The 19,393-nt window shown below is 39.2% G+C and overlaps 1 protein-coding gene and 1 long non-coding RNA gene across 8 annotated transcripts in view; one reads left to right on the top strand and one right to left on the bottom strand.

Moving 5' to 3' along the window:
* Window positions 1-1,228, bottom strand: LOC138406164 (uncharacterized). The gene is made up of 2 exons (XR_011239783.1): window positions 1,108-1,228; window positions 1-991 (listed from the first exon to the last, which is right to left on the bottom strand). It is a non-coding gene; the product is annotated as an uncharacterized lncRNA (long non-coding RNA).
* Window positions 484-19,393, top strand: part of abcc3 (ATP-binding cassette, sub-family C (CFTR/MRP), member 3) — a 45,589-nt gene continuing 26,679 nt past the window's right edge. For 4 of the 7 annotated variants that reach the window (XR_011239782.1, XR_011239779.1, XR_011239780.1 and 1 more), the window contains exons 1-4: window positions 501-851; window positions 13,208-13,384; window positions 15,152-15,277; window positions 17,662-17,799. Coding sequence is in view for 3 of the 7 variants with exons in the window: in XM_020083141.2 (XP_019938700.2) it covers window positions 816-851; window positions 13,208-13,384; window positions 15,152-15,277; window positions 17,662-17,799 (477 nt within the window). In the remaining 4 variants the exon portion in view is untranslated. Of the gene's footprint in view, window positions 852-13,207; window positions 13,385-15,151; window positions 15,278-17,661; window positions 17,800-19,393 lie in introns of all 7 variants that reach the window. The other 3 variants (XM_020083140.2, XM_069518023.1, XR_011239781.1) reach the window with 2 other exon arrangements.

Raw genomic sequence — 19,393 nt, 5'->3', positions numbered from 1 at the left:
TACATAACCTCATCATGCATTATTTATTGTTATTCTTTATCGAACAAGGACAATGCACAGATACATTAATCTCTAAATGAGAAGAGATGATTTATGCCAGATTTAGATCTGCAGGTAAACAATACATCTAAAACACACAAAATACACAAAAACATGAGGTTACTTACAGCACCATCAAAGTCTTTATCACACAAACACGAGTACACATCAACATATACCAGCACATTCATTCAATAAATCAAATATATATATATATATATATATATATATATTTATTTATTTGTACTTTTACTTTGATCAAATCTTGGAGTACTTCTTCCATCACTGAGCAAAGTTAGTAAACGGACTCGTTTGTGCGGCCCATCCCCACATGTTTACCTGGGTGGGCCCCACTCCTCCTCACCTCTGGGCCCCAGGATGGAACGTGACTCAGCATGACCGGGTTGCTGAATCACGCTGTGGGGTGGGCAGAGAGAGGGCGGGGCCTGGTGAGCACACGCCCTGCCTCCCCGCTCCTCGACAGCCTCCCTCCGCCAGGACTAACTCCTCTCCGGCTCCGGATGTCTCCTCTCTTTCTTCTCTCGGCGGAGCGGAAGGAGCGGAACGGGTTGACCGGGCTGTCCGCGGGGAAGAACGCAGAAGCCGAGACGCCTCCGCAGCAGCAGCTGTACATGCCGGGTTGGCATGTGATAGCCAGCGAGCGTCCGCCCTCTTTCTTTTATCTGTTGACGAAGGAAGGAACCGGGAAGCGGCTCGACTCTCACCGGGGATAAGGAGCTCTCCGGTTGTTGCCGGTCCCCCGACGAGCCGCGGAGATGGAGCGGCTATGCGGACCCGAGCTACCCTTCTGGGTGAGTACGCCACCAGCCGCCGGTCTCGACCTCGGTAGTCTGTGTCACAAGATACGGTCCTCCAGCGGCCGTGTGTTCCCTTCGCGTACCGTCCGACTTTCGGCTTTTTCCGGCAGAAGCACAGTGACGGACGCGGCTCCCTAAAAATAACCCACTTAATAGCATTTACTGCGTTAACGAGCTCCCGTTTAATGTGGTGGTGATCCGAGCATGTCGGTTTCAGAATGGATAAAAGAGCGATGGTGTTGTTACTTACACTCACAGGTTGAATGTTGGGATGTATTCCGACGGGAGATGCGGGAGTTAAAGTTACCTCAGTCACAGTCGCTCGGTCCCTCCAGGAATATTAGACAGTAGCACAGCGGGGATAACAATCCATGCTAATGGTTAGCATATTAATGACAAGGTGGCCCCGCCGTGGATGTCTCTGAAGGGTGATGTAATATTCACCATAACACATATCACAGGGAATAAGCCTGCATTCATTACACTATTTGACACCACGGACCCACTATTAGCATCAGATTCACTAGTGCTTCCTGTTCTCCTGTCCTGTGTTGATGCTCTGGAGCAACTACAGGATTAGTCCTTTTCATCAAACAGTTCTACAATACTTTTTTATTGTTTGTGTGCTGGATGTTGTGCTTTTTACAAACAGTCTATGGTGCAGAGTGAAGTCAGAAAACGGTGTGTTCATCCTACCTGGTTTGTCTGCAGTGAAGATCTTGTAGTCAGGGTTTTTTCATAAAATGAAACTCAAGCTTATGTTAAAGTTTGACTGATTTACGGAACAGGTGTTTATTTCATACATAGCATGCCGGCTATTTCGGAGTTATCCACGCGATCTTCAGACACACGTTCATGGCTTCAGCTCGATATAAAGCATTGCAGCAATACATCAAGGCTTGTGCTCTTACTTTAAAGACAAACAGAAAGAGATTCTATGACAGATGTCAGCCTCTGTGTCGTGTCTGTGTCTCAATCCCATATGGTGAAATGAAAGTGATCAAATTAACAAAGTGATCTCGTGGAGACTTTGACCCACAATTTGACCCAGTTGCAGACTGCTGCTATAGTTATTCTGAGGATGCAGAAGAAGACAGAAGACAACAGCCTCCACTTGCTGCTACAGAGGGCTGGTCACCTGTACATTCAAATTTTATATTGATCATATAACATGTCCAAATCTCTGTAAGAGATCGACTGTAGAATTCCTTTAACCCTGTGGACCGACTCAGAGCAATAATGTAATTATGTGCTTTTTAATGTTGTAATGAAACAAGTATTGCAAACTCTTGGTGGCCTGTCTGTTGACAGTGTGTATTCCTACATCCATATACTGTAATATCGTACATGTACAAATCTGTGTTTGATTTTTATCTAGAAGAAGCTAATGTTGAGCTGCCAAATGCTTCCTTGAGAGGTCACTGAACATTCATTGAAGCTGACTTTTGTGTCAACGTGACTATGGGGAAGTCTGTTTATGAAAGAGATTGTGTGATAAATCAGTGTTCCTCAAAAAATAGGCTGAGTAAGAAAGAGAAATCATGAAATGAGAATGGAAAACATGACCATGATTGTGCAGTTTCAGTTATTTCTGCAACAGTTGTAAGTAACAAAAGTTGTGAATATGTAGAACCATTTCCATGATAGATTTTTAACTAAGCATGCAATGTTTTTTTGGCCATGTAGGATTCCGCACAACAATTTGTAAACACATAGTTTTCATACATGTAAGCCCTGTACACACCTGGTATTAACATGATTTGGAGGTGGTCTGTGCCACTTGTCCATGTTCTTTTAGCAGTGTTAACGCAAAGCTGTCCTGGGCCCCATATGTAGGACCCCCACCTACTCAGCTGACGTTACCTGACCTGCTGCAGTTTCTAATTGAACATATTTGTTCTGTTCTCATCGATTTGTTTGTGAAACCGCAACAATATCAACACTGATCTGATCGATGCTTTCCTTAAGTTGGTGAAATCTTTCATCACCTCACACAGCTGCACGAGATTCATTCACACTCTCCTGACTAAATAAAAATAAAATAAAATAAAATAAAAAGTCCATGACTGCAGATGTAGATACCACGGACAGCTCCACATCTGAAAGAAGGCGCACAGCCCGGCCGCAGCACCATCATGTCCAGGGTAGAAACCCAGGGAGCCATGCACAGCTCCACTAAGTCCACGTACAGTGTTAATGTGGAGTCTTTTCATACATGTTAGGACTAGTTGTTTTTTGTGTGTTTTTTTTTTACAGTTTTCAGCGAATCTTTTCAGTAAATCTCCTCTTTCCGCCCCTATCATTCGCGCTGTGCGCTACGCCAACTGCGTCAAGCCAACCCTGGTGCCCCCTCGCCGTTATCGCTAGCTCGGCATACATTTGTTAGGAATACAGATTCTGTTTGTTTTTTACCCAATCTGAGTTTATATGTGTTCGATCACTGTGTGTGTGTGAGAGAGAAAGTGAGAGAGAGACGGCTGATGAATGTGCTGATCTGAAGAAACATTTTAACCCATACCCAATATATTGATATGAAGAGTGTGAATGCGTGGCACATGGAATGTTCATCACAGTTTTTGCCATCTTTTGCAATATATCTATCATGCAGGTTGATATTGTGAAGACGATAGATTATCCTCATATCATGCAGCCCTACTTTTAGCTCTGCTTTAACTGCCAAATCCTCCACTTTGTTCATTAACCCTTTCTGTTTCCTTTTCTCGGTTGCACCTGCAAATGAGACTGAATTGAAATAGTAAATAAACAAGCCCTTAGTTGCAAATTCACACTAAACAGTCATTTGAATCTGTAATTGATAGGAACATTAACATTTTGATTAGTCCTGATTTAAATATGTCATAATAAATCCTGAGAATATGGGTGTGATAAGCCCGCTGAAGGTGCTCGGTTGTTTTCTTCCCGTGGGGGGGGGGGGGGGTCATGTGATAGATAGCACCTTGATAAATCAGCAAAGGCTATGTCCCGACCAAAAGTCCCAATCAGCAGGGTCGCATCTCAAAAGCAGCACCGTAGTATAATGTAGTATAAGTATAATGGGACCAGCTGCATTTCTAACCTTCAAATAAAATGTAGTAGTGTGTACTCAGCCTTAGAGTACCCGGTGAAAGCCAAGTTACCGATGCTGCGCTGTTTTGCTTCTATGACATGCATGTTCGTCCGTTCCATACTGTATCTATTTGTGGTGGGTTCTCTGTGATGAGAGGATGATTTGAAAGCTTTTGGCCCATGCTGCTATAACCCCTCTATGCACCAATCTCAAAAGCTTTGAGTCACTTTGTTATTTAAAAAAGGGTTAAGATTGTTCTCCTGATTTTCCTCTGACTGGATATCACACCACGGGGGCCAGCTTGTTTTCCAGGTCATTTGAGGTGACTGAAAGAAGTTGCTGCTGTTTACTCCTACTTCAAACAAACTGCAGGCAGTTGTAATCCCCCAGCACTTAACAGTGCGTGTTCACTGCAAGTAAGGTTAAATACCAAGACCTGGTCAGGGGCTTAATTCCCAATCTCATTGTTTGCAAATGCTGTTATATGTAACCTGCATATTTATCTCAAGCTGACAGCTCTAACATGGTTTACATGAACAAAACCAGCATCTGCACTGTTCACAGCTTTTAAGTTGAATATTTTTAGTTTCCTCACTTCACTTTGACAGGATCAGTATGAAAAAAGAAATAACAGAGATTAACAAGAATTTATAGTTCTTGAACTTGACAGTAACGTCAGTTGGTAAGTCTTTGTATAACAATTTTGATCTAGTAAATTTGTCAGTGGTCCTCTCACTGTGTAATATAAGAAAACATGCATTGTGTAACTTCTGTCATGTAGAAATCCAAACCAAAATTTGAACTTTAACTAAACCAGATTAGGGTAATAAATATGAATAATTCTCCCCTTTGATAGATCGGCTGAAACGGTCCAGGAAATGGTGACAAATGTACATTTTGACAGATGTTAAATGATGATTACCACAATATCAACCATTAATGAGGAAGGAAACACATTATACATGTTGCTCAGACTTTAATGGTGTCCACAGTGTATTATGGTGAATTACACTGAATGCAAACATTTCACCGTAGACTTTTTAATAGAGCCTGACCGATATGTTTAAAGTCAATATTAATGTATTTCCAACATATAAATCCATATTATAAAAAATATATATATAAATATATGTTTCCTTAGATGTCCAAATCAAACCCTTATGTCAAAGAAATGTAATTGAGATTTAATATTTTATACTTAAACCATAAACTTTATTTAATAAATAAATTCATTTTTTAATATATATATATACTGGTTAATCGTAAACAACTTAAGGTTCATACAGCATTGATATGTGATGTGCTGCTGTGTTCACACACACTTAACGACTCAACAAAAGGAGTAGCAGTGATCGAGAGGGCTATATGAAGAGAGCGAGCGCCAATAGCAAGCAAATGCAGCTGGAGGTTTACTGCAAAGCTGCATTCACAAAGGCATCAAATGCTCAGCATTTTTCAGGCGAAAGGTGGAGCAGCCTGTTGTGGCAGGCGCAGTCAAGAAGTGATCTATTAACTCTGCTGCGTAGATCACAAGATCATGTTTAAAGCACCCCGTACCGTTGTCAGATCTTATCACCACAAACATTCTAGACATCTTCATCAGTGTCTTCTACATGTGTGACACCACTTTTTCACCGAGAGATATTTGTTTTCTTTCTGTTTTTAAAATTTTTCCATCTGTCGTGCTCTAAAAGCGTCGTCAACAGATGAATCAGTGAATCCCCTGCTGTGTTCACACACAAACGACTTCTCCTGGATTTCTAAGGACTTTATACGAGGAGCCCAGATGGATAAAGTCCGCAGAAATTGCAGAGCGTCTCACTCGGACATTTGCATTCACACATGCACCTCCTCAGGTGAAAATACGGATGATCCATCAAGTCCAGTGCATGTCTGAAAGCAGCCATAGAGACACATTCAGCAGGACTTGCCCTCTTAACTTTTTCTTAATCAAGTTTTAACATCCACAATTAACTTAGCAATATCAATGTAATTTTGACAATTTATACTTCCAGTACATCTGTAATTACATACTAAGATTCATACTACTTTTGTCATTTATGTGTGTGTGGTTTCTCATTATAGATATCTACAATTAGTTTGCATATTTCTATAATATTATATCATGTGTTTTGGGGTCAATGTATAGTGTGTGTGTGTTTTTTCCTCGCTTTTTGGCCCTACAAATTTCAGTTACTTAACCTAATTGCTCTACATTGATTGTGCAGATAAGAACTGACCCAAATAAACAGAAGACAGTTGTATCCAACATTACATATTCATCAGTTTATTATTGTTATCGTGGGAATTGTTTCTGGAACAATTATTGAGTTATAAGCAGAATCAAAAACTAGGTTCATGAAAATTTTACAGATTTGAACTTCAAAACTTGAGTGACATCAGTCTTTTTCAAAGCCAGATCACATTGATGCAAGTGAGGATAATCCACATCCATCAATTAACTTGAACAACACACACTGAGCTGCTGATGGCATTTGTATTTTGTATCCTGGTGCTGTTCAATCATCAATCATTATTAACTTCAGTCATGTAGTTTGAGTCTCAATCCGCACAGGGTTAGGATGTGGAATCTGTGTGATTTCAGTTAGTCTGTCAGCAGCAGCTTGGATTACAGTTGTGTGTTGAGAGAAGGCGTAGCCAGGCAGGAAGAAGAGAGTCATCTATTAACTATTGTCTCTGTCTAGAATAGTTTTTCTTACTCAGTTTGGGTTTGGATACTGTAAGGGAGCGTTGTAGCTGAAATGAAACTTAAAACATTTTAATTGAAGAAGTAAACTCCTGATGACAAGGCATGTTGGGTGGGAGAGTCCAGAATTTCACACCAGTTTTATGTTTGTCGATGTATGCTATTTGTAGCCCGATTTAATTTGTTTAATGCAGAGGTATGCTGCTGCAAGGTCAATGGCTTTTTTATGCCATTAACCAATGGCTGACACAGTCTGCCGTAGTTACCATTAGTCAGAATCCTTTACATATACAAAGTTTTCAGTATTTTAGTTACTTCACATGACATTTTATAATTTAATAACTTAATTCAGGAGCTGATCAGCAGCTTGTTCTGTGTCAATGTGTGAAACAATAACATTAACTACCTTCATGCTAGCACAGCAGCAAGAGCGGACCTTAGCTTAGCAGCTATTCTTTTGTTAGCTCAGCAGTGAAAGGGCACCTCATATGCTTGTGACATTTCACAGAAAATCCCCAAATGGTGTGTTATTTCCTCAACTGAGAAATCGCTGAACCAGCAAAAATGCCCTCGGCCTTGTGATAACACGTTGCTTTATAAGTTCAGTAGTAAATATTTAGAATGAGTTAGTTCAAACTTGTGTATAATTACTTCGTGGGTAGTCTGTGATTCATTATCTTAATCGTCTGCACATTCAGTGTGACTTCCTGTGTGTTCTGTTTCGGTTCTAGTAATTTTCATTTCCAACTAAGAGAGCAAATTCCCCTAAATCATCTTTCCTATTTGTAGTGGACAAATCGGAATGTCTGTCCTGTAATCTGCATAAGGAAATGGGTTGTTTCAGGTAATCTATGGAGAACACAGATCCATTAATAACATAATAAGGCAGATGGTTTCCATGTTAGAGTGTAAGCAAACTTTGGCCAGCAGCAATTCCTGTCCTCCTGCAATCTTTACTGTTCTTGGCCCTGCATTCCTGCCACTCGTCAGCTTTTCAGTCTAACAGAGAACAGATGGACACCCTGCTGCAATTGATTTTCTCAAAATACTCCGAAAAACCTAAATTGAGTCTGTCACCTCCGCACCGCCTGTGAGACATCTGGGGAGCATGTTGAGTGATTTTAACAGATTCATCAGTAGCATGTTGTTGATTTCACTGCTAGATTTATATATTCCTCTGCAGACAGTGTATCCTAGCAGTTTTTATTTTCATTGTTTTATCACATGACATTTAGGGTTCTGATCAACAGTAGGAAAGTGCATATGATTAAAGCATTACGCCAGATTCACTTAGTGTATATATGTGTATAAATATAATAAAGCCAAGCAGAGAATATGTATTAGTTTATACTGTTCACTGGACTTATCAGATATATATAATTATTTTATAATTCTAATTTTCACTGCACATCAAAAGTTAACTATGGACAACAGATGAAAATGATCTTGTTGAGTTAACTCTGGCTCATTCCTATTTTTTTTCTGTTAATCATTGAGCACTATTCCCGTCAAATAAATGCATGTTAAAAATGCATGCTTTGTGTTTATAGTGTTTATATTGTGTTGGGAAATACTATGAAAAAGTTGTATAAAGCCTGTGAGAACAATGTGGAGTGATTGTGAAGTTGGCCTACCAGAGGTCTGCAGTCTGCTCATCTGTTAAGCCATTTTCAGACATGACCTGCAAAGGAACTCTGGAGAGTCCGGATTTATGGACTTTCACATGTGCACAACTCAGATTCTCTACTCAAAAGCGTTCAAAATAGCAACAAATCCTCCGCAGGATTTTGTTGAGGGGTGGCACAGCAGCCAGAGGCAGGACTTAACGTATTAATTCCTCTGAGGAGATCACCTGATTTTGTTTACAGCACATTGACACAGGCTTCAATACTCAAACTCTCGTCTGCCTCGTCAGTCTCTTCTACATGTAAAGCACCGCTTTTTCATCTTGAGATATTTGTTTTCGTTTTGTCTTTTTCCAGTTCTGCTTCTCTTGCGTGTTAAACACATCATCACTATAAGCACGCAGTAAATCCTGCAGAGCATCTACTTCCAAGTTCTCCCTCTGGCTCTACCAGACTCTCTGTAGACTTTATACTAGGGTGTGTAGGTAAAATAAAAACATGTTAAAACGTAATATATAAGACAACATATTTTAAGCAACATCAGAACATTACATTTAAAAGAAAAGAAATAGCAAGGTAATATAATAAAATAAATGCATAAAAACAGAAAAGTAAGAAAGTGATACAAATTATAATCTTGTTAAAAGCTGCCGAACAGAGAATGTTTTAGGTTCTCTATTAAAGACTTTGACTGAACTAGCTTCTCTGATATTTAGCGGCAGTCTGTTCCACACCTTTGGAGTCAGCTATGTAACTGTGTCCTCGCCCATTGAGAGCCTTGTATGTACGGAGGAGAACATTATAGTCAATCCTGTTTGGAACAGGCAGCTAGCACTAGACCGATGTGTTCTCTCCTCTTGGTTCTGGTTAACAGCTGAGCAGCAGAGTTCTGAATTAATCTCTTCATTGTTTACTTTGGGAGGTCTGTAAAAAGTGCATTGCAGTAATCTAGTCGGTTTGAAATTAAGGCCTGATTCAGCGTTGCAGCTTCTATCTAATTTATTAATGGCTGAAACTTTGCTCTGTTTCTAAGGGGAAAACATTTTCAAGAACTGAGTCTAAGATAATAGACTTCTGATTGAATCCAAGGTTTTAGCTGATCCAGATTATTTTTCAGCATTTCTCTTTTTGATTTTGGGCCAACTAAGCAAGCAATCACAATAGACACAAAGACAAACACATAGCAGACAAAACATTGTTCTACTGCACGTAACAACGACAAAAAATAGATAAATGTGAGTTACTCAGCAGTCTTCTCTTCGTGTTCAAAGGTTCATTAAAATGTCTGAAAATTTAAAATTGCAGCAATATTTTATATATTGTAATTATATTATCATGACTTATTGTGATTGCTTGTTTTGTGAGACCAACAGTCGAAAAACCCAACCACAAAATCCTCACACTGTATCTCAGGCCCCGAAAACTGAGAATTTCTGTATTTTCACATAAAAAAAAGACTGAAACTATTTTATCACATTGATTGAAATGCATTGGCTATCAGCTTTTGAGCATTCATGTACAGATAGCTGTTAACAGAGGTTAGCCATTATGCCATCTGGACCTAATGCACCTACAAAAAGTATCACTGTTTGTGTTTTGCGTGTAGAAACATTTGACTTTTGTGATAAAAGAAACTAGTCAGACTGTAAACGATGTGTGATGCTGTTGCCCCCCCCAAAGGCTAATTCAGCGTCAGATGATGGGCTCTGAGAATGTTACCTGACTGCATGTGGTCCAGTGTTTCGAGGTTTGCAATTTCCAAGTAGAGTTTTTCATTTGCTCTGAGTACAAATCACTCTCTGTGAATGAATTGATTTGTGAACTCTCTGCCATTATTAGTATGCGGTTGTTGAATTTCTCGCTGCAGCTTGACCTAAATTTTATTCTCAATCAGTGAAAGTGACTCCCCTCCGTCATATAGTGAAATCATTGTAGCTGCCCGGGCCCAATCCAGAATTAGATTTTTATAATGGAATTAAAAATATTCTTTGGCAGCAACAAATAATATTCTCAGCGAGGAGGAAAATACCAGACCTCTAGGCTAGCCCTGTCTGCTCCTTGTCACAGTTATTTCAGACTCCATGTGTTTTTTTTTTCTTTTCTCAATTAAGTAACGTAATCCCCCATCTCTGCTGGCTGTTACTGCAAAGCACCTCTCCCTTTTAATCTCACCTTTTGTTGAAGTTTCGGGTCTTAAGTCTTGTGACAACTGCTTTGAAATTTTGTGAGATGGAATTAAGGCACGGTATTCTGCAGTTAGTGTGGGCTCTGCAGCCTCGTGTGTGCTGTTACAAAATGTTCAGTTTCACACTGTATGGGAACTCCCTCTGTGTCAAATGAGATGAGGAGTACACTGTGTGCACCGTACTGCCTTAACCATGAGATTTATTATTTATTGGTTCTTACTCTTTCAGTAGATACATGCCTTAATGTGTGAAATGTATCAAAACTACTGGTTCGCAGTTACATCAGGTGTAGGTGATATGCAGTATTGTCACTATCTGAGACTATTTCTAAAAATATCAAAAGACCAATATGTGTATTTCTCAAGTGTATTCTATTTCCTGCAGAGTCATGTTTTAGAGCATGAGTGCATCAATTTTTGTGTCCAACTGCGGATTCTAACATTTTCATTGAGCTCTCAGAGAATACATTTTGGGTTTAAAAAAAAAATCTGGGTATATTAAGGGGACTGATATGTGTTTGCAATTTGGTGCAGATCCAAATAAAAAAGTAAATTTATCATTGCTATTTCCTTTAGTGGTTTCTCATAGTGGAAACACTAAAGCGTGACCAATGTGTCAAAACATTCTTAAGTCACATGGATGTGAAAGATTTGCCACCATAGAAGAAAACTCATTTAAACCAGTGCCGTTGTCATCATGGTAAGAATTAATGTGAAGTGAGTCAAGCTTTTGTGCAGTATGGTCATTTATTAAACATGGTATTTACTCACCAGCTTGTTCCCAGTGTGCAGGGCGGATACCTGATGCCTTTAAATTTGACATTTACCTTTCCTCACTCTGCTCTATGCGTTGCACACATACACAAATAATGTGCTATCAGCTGCTTTGATGCTGTCCAGGGTGACCTGTGGAAGAAGAAATGTTGGAATGAAGGGCGTGTAAGTTGTGCCTCTCACCAATTTGCAATGCAAACAGTGCAGAAGCCATTACTTCTAAAATAAACACAGCAACAATGATGGAGAGGGCACAAATATTGTGTAGGTGCAGGATTGGGTCCCATATTTACCGGAATGGATTTATTTTAGATGTAAATTCATTTCTCATCATGTTATTGATTGTTTTGAATGAAAGAGTAGCACCACTTTGATGTCTGGTTGATATACATGAAGCTTCATATAGGAGACAGCACCTCCTGAAGCTCACTATCACTAGGTAAAAACAGTTTTGACTTTTCTTAGTGTTGTGTGTATCTTTTGTCCATATATCCACACACACTGAGCCGTACACACATATTTAAGCAGATGGGTGTGGTGATGTATGGACAGTGGCTGGAGAGTGGCAGCTGTGTTTATCTTAACTCTATCTGTGAGTGTGTTAGTCCAGGACGGCACAATAACCATGGTGTCATGGCTGCATAATCACAGTCATTCATATTTACCTTTCTCCCCCGGATGTCCTCGCCAGTGGTCAGTTATTGTTCCTCATCAGCAAAATGAATGAATCATATTGTTAATCATAAAACTTTGTGCTAACTGTTTCAAGAACATCCATATTTAAGTATGAGTTAGATATCTCACATAACTTATAAATTCTGCTGCAGAAATTGCGTGTTATTGCCTATGCACATCAACGCCGACCCCTTTTTTGAATTTTGTTGTCTTTCAAAATTAATATCTTCTTCAGTGTCTTGTACATCTTTATTTTATTTTGAAATGAACTAGGGCACCAACTTGATCGTGATACTTGTTGATCACCCTGAATCCTTCCGATTTTATCCTCGTGTTTCCTCACACTGGCAGCTTCATGACGCACATTAAATCCAGAAAAGTAACTGCTGTGTGCTGCAGGTGTAAATAGAAGTAGAGCACCAATCATGTTTTATTTGTCGACATTTTCAGTTCAATTCAGATCTTTTATTTATACAGCCCTTTACAACAATCCTTTCGGTGAACCAAAGTGCTTTACAATTACATAGTAAAATAAAAACAATAAAAGCAATAAAGTAGAATAAAATAAAGTAAAAATAAAATAAAAGTGTGGTGTGGTTATGCCACCTTAATTTAATATTACCTTGCAAAGTGATACCTGCTGTCTGTTTTTAATCTAGGGTTTGGCATTAAAATAATATCAATTATATTGTATTTCTTACTATTTGCTATAGAATAATTTTGTGATTTTTCATGGTCTATTTTCTGGCCATATGCTCCAGCCCTTTGAATATGAATCACGTGGGAAGTGTCCCAGCTTTGCCGCTCTGTATGCACTTCAGTGTGCACTAAAAAGTGAAGTGGAATTTTCTGTGCATACGGTATTTATCTTAACAGAACCAGATTTTGAACCAGAGTTCCGTTTGTATGAACCAAAGTAATGTTTTTAGTAAGTAAATATTCTATGGTCGGTAGAGTGTTGTAAGGCAGCTGCTGCTCTGCAATTACCTTATTTGTTTGTTGATGCTTCTCAGAAAGTTGTGTTCCTGGACTGATGAGTGTAAACCAAGTATCTAATATGTGAAGAAATGTATCCTGCCCCTGTAAATATAGAGATAAGCAACAGATTTCAGTTCAAGGAAAACATCTGCTATGATGAAATTTTTGTGTGTGGGTGGTGGAGGTGGGATGACACATGTGTGCACTGTTTAGACAGTGCTGTCACTCTCGATGCTATCAGTGGGAGAGGTTGAGATAGCACTGTTTGGTGTTGCGTGATAACAAATTATTTGTCTATAAACTAAAGTGCTGCTCCCCAAATCTTGTGTGCCCGTGCAGGTAGCCAATCAGACGTTCCACACAGATCGGCCCGACCTCACAGAGTGTTTCCAGCTGTCTGTCTTAGCATGGCTGCCATGCATCTACCTGTGGGCCGTGAGCCCAATCTACCTCTTCTATCTAAAGAGGAACAACAGGGGCTACATCATGATGTCCATTATGAACAGGATCAAAACGGTGAGAGGGGGCTTTATCTTTTCTCTAACTCATTTTTCTTTCCTGAACTTCAGTTTCCAAAACCACTGTTCACATAAATATTGACTGATGCTCTGCTAAACTAAAAAGACAACCTTCTTAGACATTTGTTCACATCAAAGCACACACCCAGTCAAACAAAGACTGACATTTACTTTACTCATAAAGTTCAAAATTGTTATTGATCCCTGGGGGGAATTTGGTTTCTTTACAGTTGCTCCAGGCAAGAATAGAAATATATACTGACTAAGATGGTAACAATTAATAGAAGTACAGAGTAAGTTAGGTAATAGGTAAGAGTTTGAAATTAAAAATGTTTTTTAAAACATGTATATTTTAATACAAAAAAAGCCAAAAATGAACATGGAAAAAATACAGTATATGGACTTTGTTATCCATTAGTTTGATACCATTCTCCTACATTATATGATTTGGCTCCTCTCATTGTGGTCTATTTCTGCTTTAATATAGTATCCACTATAGGTACTAACCTTTAAATTAAAATGTCCTTCTGCAATCATCGCCGCCTACAACACGAACATAAACAGCCACTTTATATCCTCAGACAATGATGTGATATTCTCTTATTATTGTCAAAATACCTGCTGATGCTTTTTTTCAAAAATGAATCAACATATTAGGATTAATAGACTAGATTAGAATAGATTATTTCAGCTCAAGGTGGTAAACTTCCATGAATCCACCTTATTCATGATATTTATGAATCCTTGGAATGACGGCTACAAACTCACTTTAAATCCAACATGTACTTTGTTCAGCATCGATATACAGTGAGTTTTTGTTGTGTTATGATGTTAGGATCCAAGCTGGATTTGGACCAAAACTGCCTTGAACTTGTTTCAAGGAACTAAAATGTTCCGGCTGCAGGACTCCTGTGGTATAAAGACAAATTAGCATGCTGACATATGAACAACCAACAGCTGCAAAAAGTTGTTCCACTCCAGTCTACCAGGAAGCAGTTATGCAGAGAACTTGTAACGATGCGCAAAAGACCCAAAATGCTTGACTCAAAGTAAAGACACTGATATTGTAGGGATTGATTGCAGTTCATAATCCCTGACATAAATTCCACAGTAAAAAGTGCAGCTCAAGAAAGCTTATAATTACAACCAAAATGTTGACATGGGCCCCCTTCCCACATCTCTCTTGATATTGCATTATTATACTCCTTTTTATCTATTTCCAAAAAACATAAATATCACTAACCTCTTAAAATTTAACAGTACTTTTTCCATGTCCTCCAAAATAATATTTGCCTATCTCAAGAATATCTGCAAACAACTAGTAAACTTCAAATTATTGTAAATGTATAAGATAAATAATTAGAGCCCATTGTTGACCTAGGCAGTACCCCATATTTACCTTTCATAATCCATTAACACACTACCAGCAAACTGTCCATACTGTTGTAGTTATTCAGATAACTACTTCACTTTTTTTACCTATCCCTCCTACACCATATGACTGTAGTTTGTAAAAGTAATATGTCATGATCTATGGAAGTAAGGTTTGAATGATGTATCTGTATAACAGTACTTGACTGGGTGGGAATAATGTTTTAGGTGTCATCATAATTCATCCACTTGGCCAACATGAAAACAGGACTTGCCAAAAACAATCTCCCACTGTGGACTGTTCAATGGGTTAGCAGCCAGCTATTCATCTCCTTTACTTTCCTCTGTTTTTACAATATTTAATATCTTTTCTTTTCTCTCTTCTTGCTCTCAGGTGTTTGGCTTGTTGTTATGGATAGTGTGTTGGACGGATCTCTTCTACACATTCCACGAACTGCGGCAGGGAAACAGCCAGCCACCCATCTACTTTGTCACCCCGCTGGTTCTTGGCATGACCATGGTGAGGATATAGAATTTCCGTGTGAAGAACTGTTACAAAAGAATTCATCTTTCATTCTTTTTTAGGAAGGCATGTAACTCTGGGGTAATCTAATACTCCAAATGGCTCATACTGCCTTCTATCAATCCTTTTGTTCGAAGAGCTTGTTAATGGTTAACATGTTTTACATTTCACACTTGCACCAAATTACATACAGTCATTAATAGGTCTGGGCAATTAATAGAAAATGTTAATATTATGGCATCTAACCGACTTAGTCTTGCTCATGTCTGTTCATACTTTCCCCTAAGCTTATATTCATGAACTGTTGGATTTCCGCTACATTAATTTGGCAGTATTATGCATTAACTCCCTCCTTAGTTCCCCCGCTGATCCGTACTCACTTTACAGGTTAACAATAAACACCATCACTAATCAGAAGTTATTAGCACACGTCCAGTTGTTAGAGTTTACTTATGTTCTAAACGCATTGAATAAAGGGGTTCACATGAATGGAACAATCCGGATTCATGATCCGACAACGTCAATTTTAACGAAATAAATGGGGATAGTTTGAGTGAAATGCAGACACACAACCACACACATTCCTGCAGACAGGAGAGAAATTCTTCCTGCAGATTGTGACGCAGTGTGGTGTTTTAACTATTGTTGTTGAGGAAGCGATGCCTTGTTTCTCCAGGAACATGAATATTAATTCCACAGGTTATTGTAAAGATCAGTTCTATGTGTGGTTGATTGTACAAAGATCTGAGAAATCCCTCATTGACACTGAGCGATGTGCCTCTTCTACCATAACCACCACAGATTGAATGGATTCTGTGAGAAACGCTGCAGAGAAAGTGAAATAAAATTCCTGGATCCGCCCATTTATTCTGATCTGCACCAAAATGTAATGGGTTCTTAACTTCTTATGTGACCCATACAACATCCTTCAACCAAGTTTTGTGTTAATTCATCCCGTAGTCTTTGGATAATCCAGCCAACTAACAGATAGAATGAAAACATTGGCACGCTATGTGGATTTTATCGGAAATACAGAAGAACATATTTTAATCTGCAAATCCAGGCTTGTTCAGAGCACGCAGTGAAATGTTAGCATACAACACAGTCAAAAAATGAGTTTCACCAAAACTGCACAAATATTCCAACACTTTTAGTCATCCAGGTTTCTTTGCCTTTGAAAAACTCAAACAATATAGAATGTTGTCTCTGTATGTGTTTCACCACTAGATCACATAACAGACATGATTTACAATATATAGAAATACACTGCTTTTTAACTAATTATGTGTGTTATGTTTTGTTTTTTTCTTTGACATTTTTGACCTGCACTACATAGATCGTTCTCAGTCAGTGTGACCTGCAGGCAGTGACAGCCTCCAAACCATCTGCGTCACATAATGGTCTCATATATCCTCTTGTTGAACTGAGATTTGAGGTTAAACACAGAGAAAACAGTCTTCCTGGACTAAACTGTGGACATGCATGCCTCACTACAGTGAAGCTCGATAACCAACAGATGTGAAAGCAAAGATAAGACACTCTGTTTAGAACGGGAAGCTTTGCTGACAGCTACACTTCCTTTTTCAGCAAAGCCCCACTAACTCTCACACGATTGCATACGCTCATACCTGAACTACCACAGTGCGTGCTCTGTCAGCCAGTGAAGCAGCTGGGAGGCCCAGGTCCTCTCTCTCCAGCTGATCACAAGGCAGCTTCTCTAATATGGAAGTCGTGGCATCAAACAGCATTCACATTTGTCCTGCTCAAAAACTGCAAGGATTTGTTTAGATTTGTAGAGATGGAGATCTAAACACAGAGTAAGTCTGCTCATTCTGTTACAACACAGGATGTCAGAGCTCCTGCAGCTTTCGTGAGAAGGAACAAAAAAAGAATAGGGGCTATGTGGAAGTCTTAATATTCGTATCCCTGTATACATGTTAACTACAAGGGCAGCTGTCCGCCAGAGGGGCTCTCTATTTATGCAGGTACATGAAAACAGGAGGGGGTGCAGTCTCCAACATCAATCTGGATGTATCACTAATGTGGTATTAATCAGAATAAGCAGGGGCTCACTTCCCTTAAATGTGTGTTTTGCTCCTCAGACCTTTACATGCTTAAACAAAAAAATGGGATACTAACCCAGATAATAACCGGGATACTAGTGCTGATGTAAATGCAGTCGTAGAGCAGTGTATTTGAGTAGCGTATAGTGTTAATGGAGGCTATGTCAGGATACAGAAAAGCCAGCAGCACTCGATGGAAGAACAGTCAGCATGAAATACTGACCCAGTCAGACCATGTTTTACCTCACATGCCCTCAGTGATCCTGTCTCGGTTAATCTAACACGGAATCTCCCCTAATATCCCCCTCCCTCTCTCAGCTGTTGGCCACGTTTCTGATCCAGTTTGAGAGGTTACGTGGGGTTCAGTCCTCGGGGGTCCTCTTCATCTTCTGGTTCCTGTCTGTGTTGTGTGCCATTGTGCCTTTCCGCTCCAAGATCCTACAGGCCTCCAGCCAGGTAAGTGCACACACAACATAGCTGTTGAAGGCCTTTTACATGTCTCATTCCAACTGGCTGCCCTCTAATCTCCCCTTCCTTCTTCTCGCACGCACACACACACACACACACACACACACACACACACACACACACACACACACACACACACACACACACACACACACGTATTGGAGTTTGTGAGTGGATGCTTTGGAAGGGTCGGCCCAGGGCACCGCTAAGCAGAGAGTGAAGAGGGAATAGCAGGCCTGTTGTTCTAAGCATACTTATATCACCTCTAGTGCTGCACAGCCAACAGAGCAGAAGCACACACCAAACAAACGCCGCACAGAGCAAGACGAGTCAGTCAGTGGTGTCACACCGGAGAAGAGATAGAGAGGCACACAGGAGCACATGGGAAACAGAAGAAAACCTTAAATGTGTATATCAGAGGCAGATGCACAGTACAAACTGATTGTCATATGCATGAGGATTGATACCTTACAGTTGTTAATATCATATATACTCAAAAAACAGCATTGACACAGGTGATTATGTGGCTTGTTGCTGTGAATTCTTGCTCCCAGGACCACAGAGCCATAATCTATTGGAATTACTAGACTTCCAAATAAGTCCCCTTTTCCTGTGTGAGTAATGTGATTAGTGACCTATTTCTTAACATTTCTACTACAAAGGTTGAAAGCTGTTCTGAAGCAAAACAGTTTTATTCAGAGTTATTTCAAGTAATTTCCAGAGGTGGTTTGTGAGAATAAAGAAATGATACTCGGAACCTCTGAATCTAATCCTGTATTTGATTACAAGGCTCAATACATTATTTTATCCACATTTTATGTCAGTAGACAGTTACCATTTATTATAAAAAGCATTTTGGGGGTATTTCATTTATTGAAGAAATAGTTTAAATCATAATTTAAAAGTACACTAATAATAGAAATATTTTGTTATTTGCAACTGATCAAATGACGGATTCTGAATCAAATCTCGTAAAGAGACCACAGACTGACCTTCCTTCAGTTTTATGTGGAATTTTGTCTGTTGAAATGTAAGACTTGTGAAAACCTGAACAACAGGACTGAACAAAGAACTTTGTTGATTCTCCCTATCTATTTTGTAATCGTTGTTAAAATTCTTTGTGGTTTGGTTTGAAAATGAAAGTTGTACAGAGCCTTTTATAGAGTCTTTTATCCCTTTGTTTTGGCTGGTTTGGTTCAATCTCATCTTTCTTATCAGAGTCTTCTCCAAACACAACACACTCTGATAAACCCGCTGTCCATAGCTGTACTAGTTAAGAGCAACAGAGTTTTAGAAGCTAAAGAGCCAGATGTTTTAATGACGAGAAAGGACTGAGAATGTTGGACTTTAAAACTGATTTTAGATTAATGCTAATGTTGCTCTTCTGTGTGTGTAACATTCTGTTTCCAGTGTTCCACAAACTTTATCATTTTTATTGTGAAAATGATGGTGGCTGTGTTAACGTGCTCACAAAGACAGGATTATGGTCAATAATAAGAGCAAGTCTGTTTAAATTGTTACCATTGTTTCAAAGTCATATTGCTGTACCTTAGAGAATGATCTAATGAACGGTTGAAAGTTT

Source organism: Paralichthys olivaceus, chromosome 21 (genome assembly GCF_024713975.1).
Source record: "Paralichthys olivaceus isolate ysfri-2021 chromosome 21, ASM2471397v2, whole genome shotgun sequence".
NCBI classification, from domain to species: Eukaryota; Metazoa; Chordata; class Actinopteri; order Pleuronectiformes; family Paralichthyidae; genus Paralichthys; species Paralichthys olivaceus.
The sequence above is the reverse complement of the archived record's forward strand: the minus strand, read 5'-3'. Positions and strand labels throughout refer to the sequence as shown.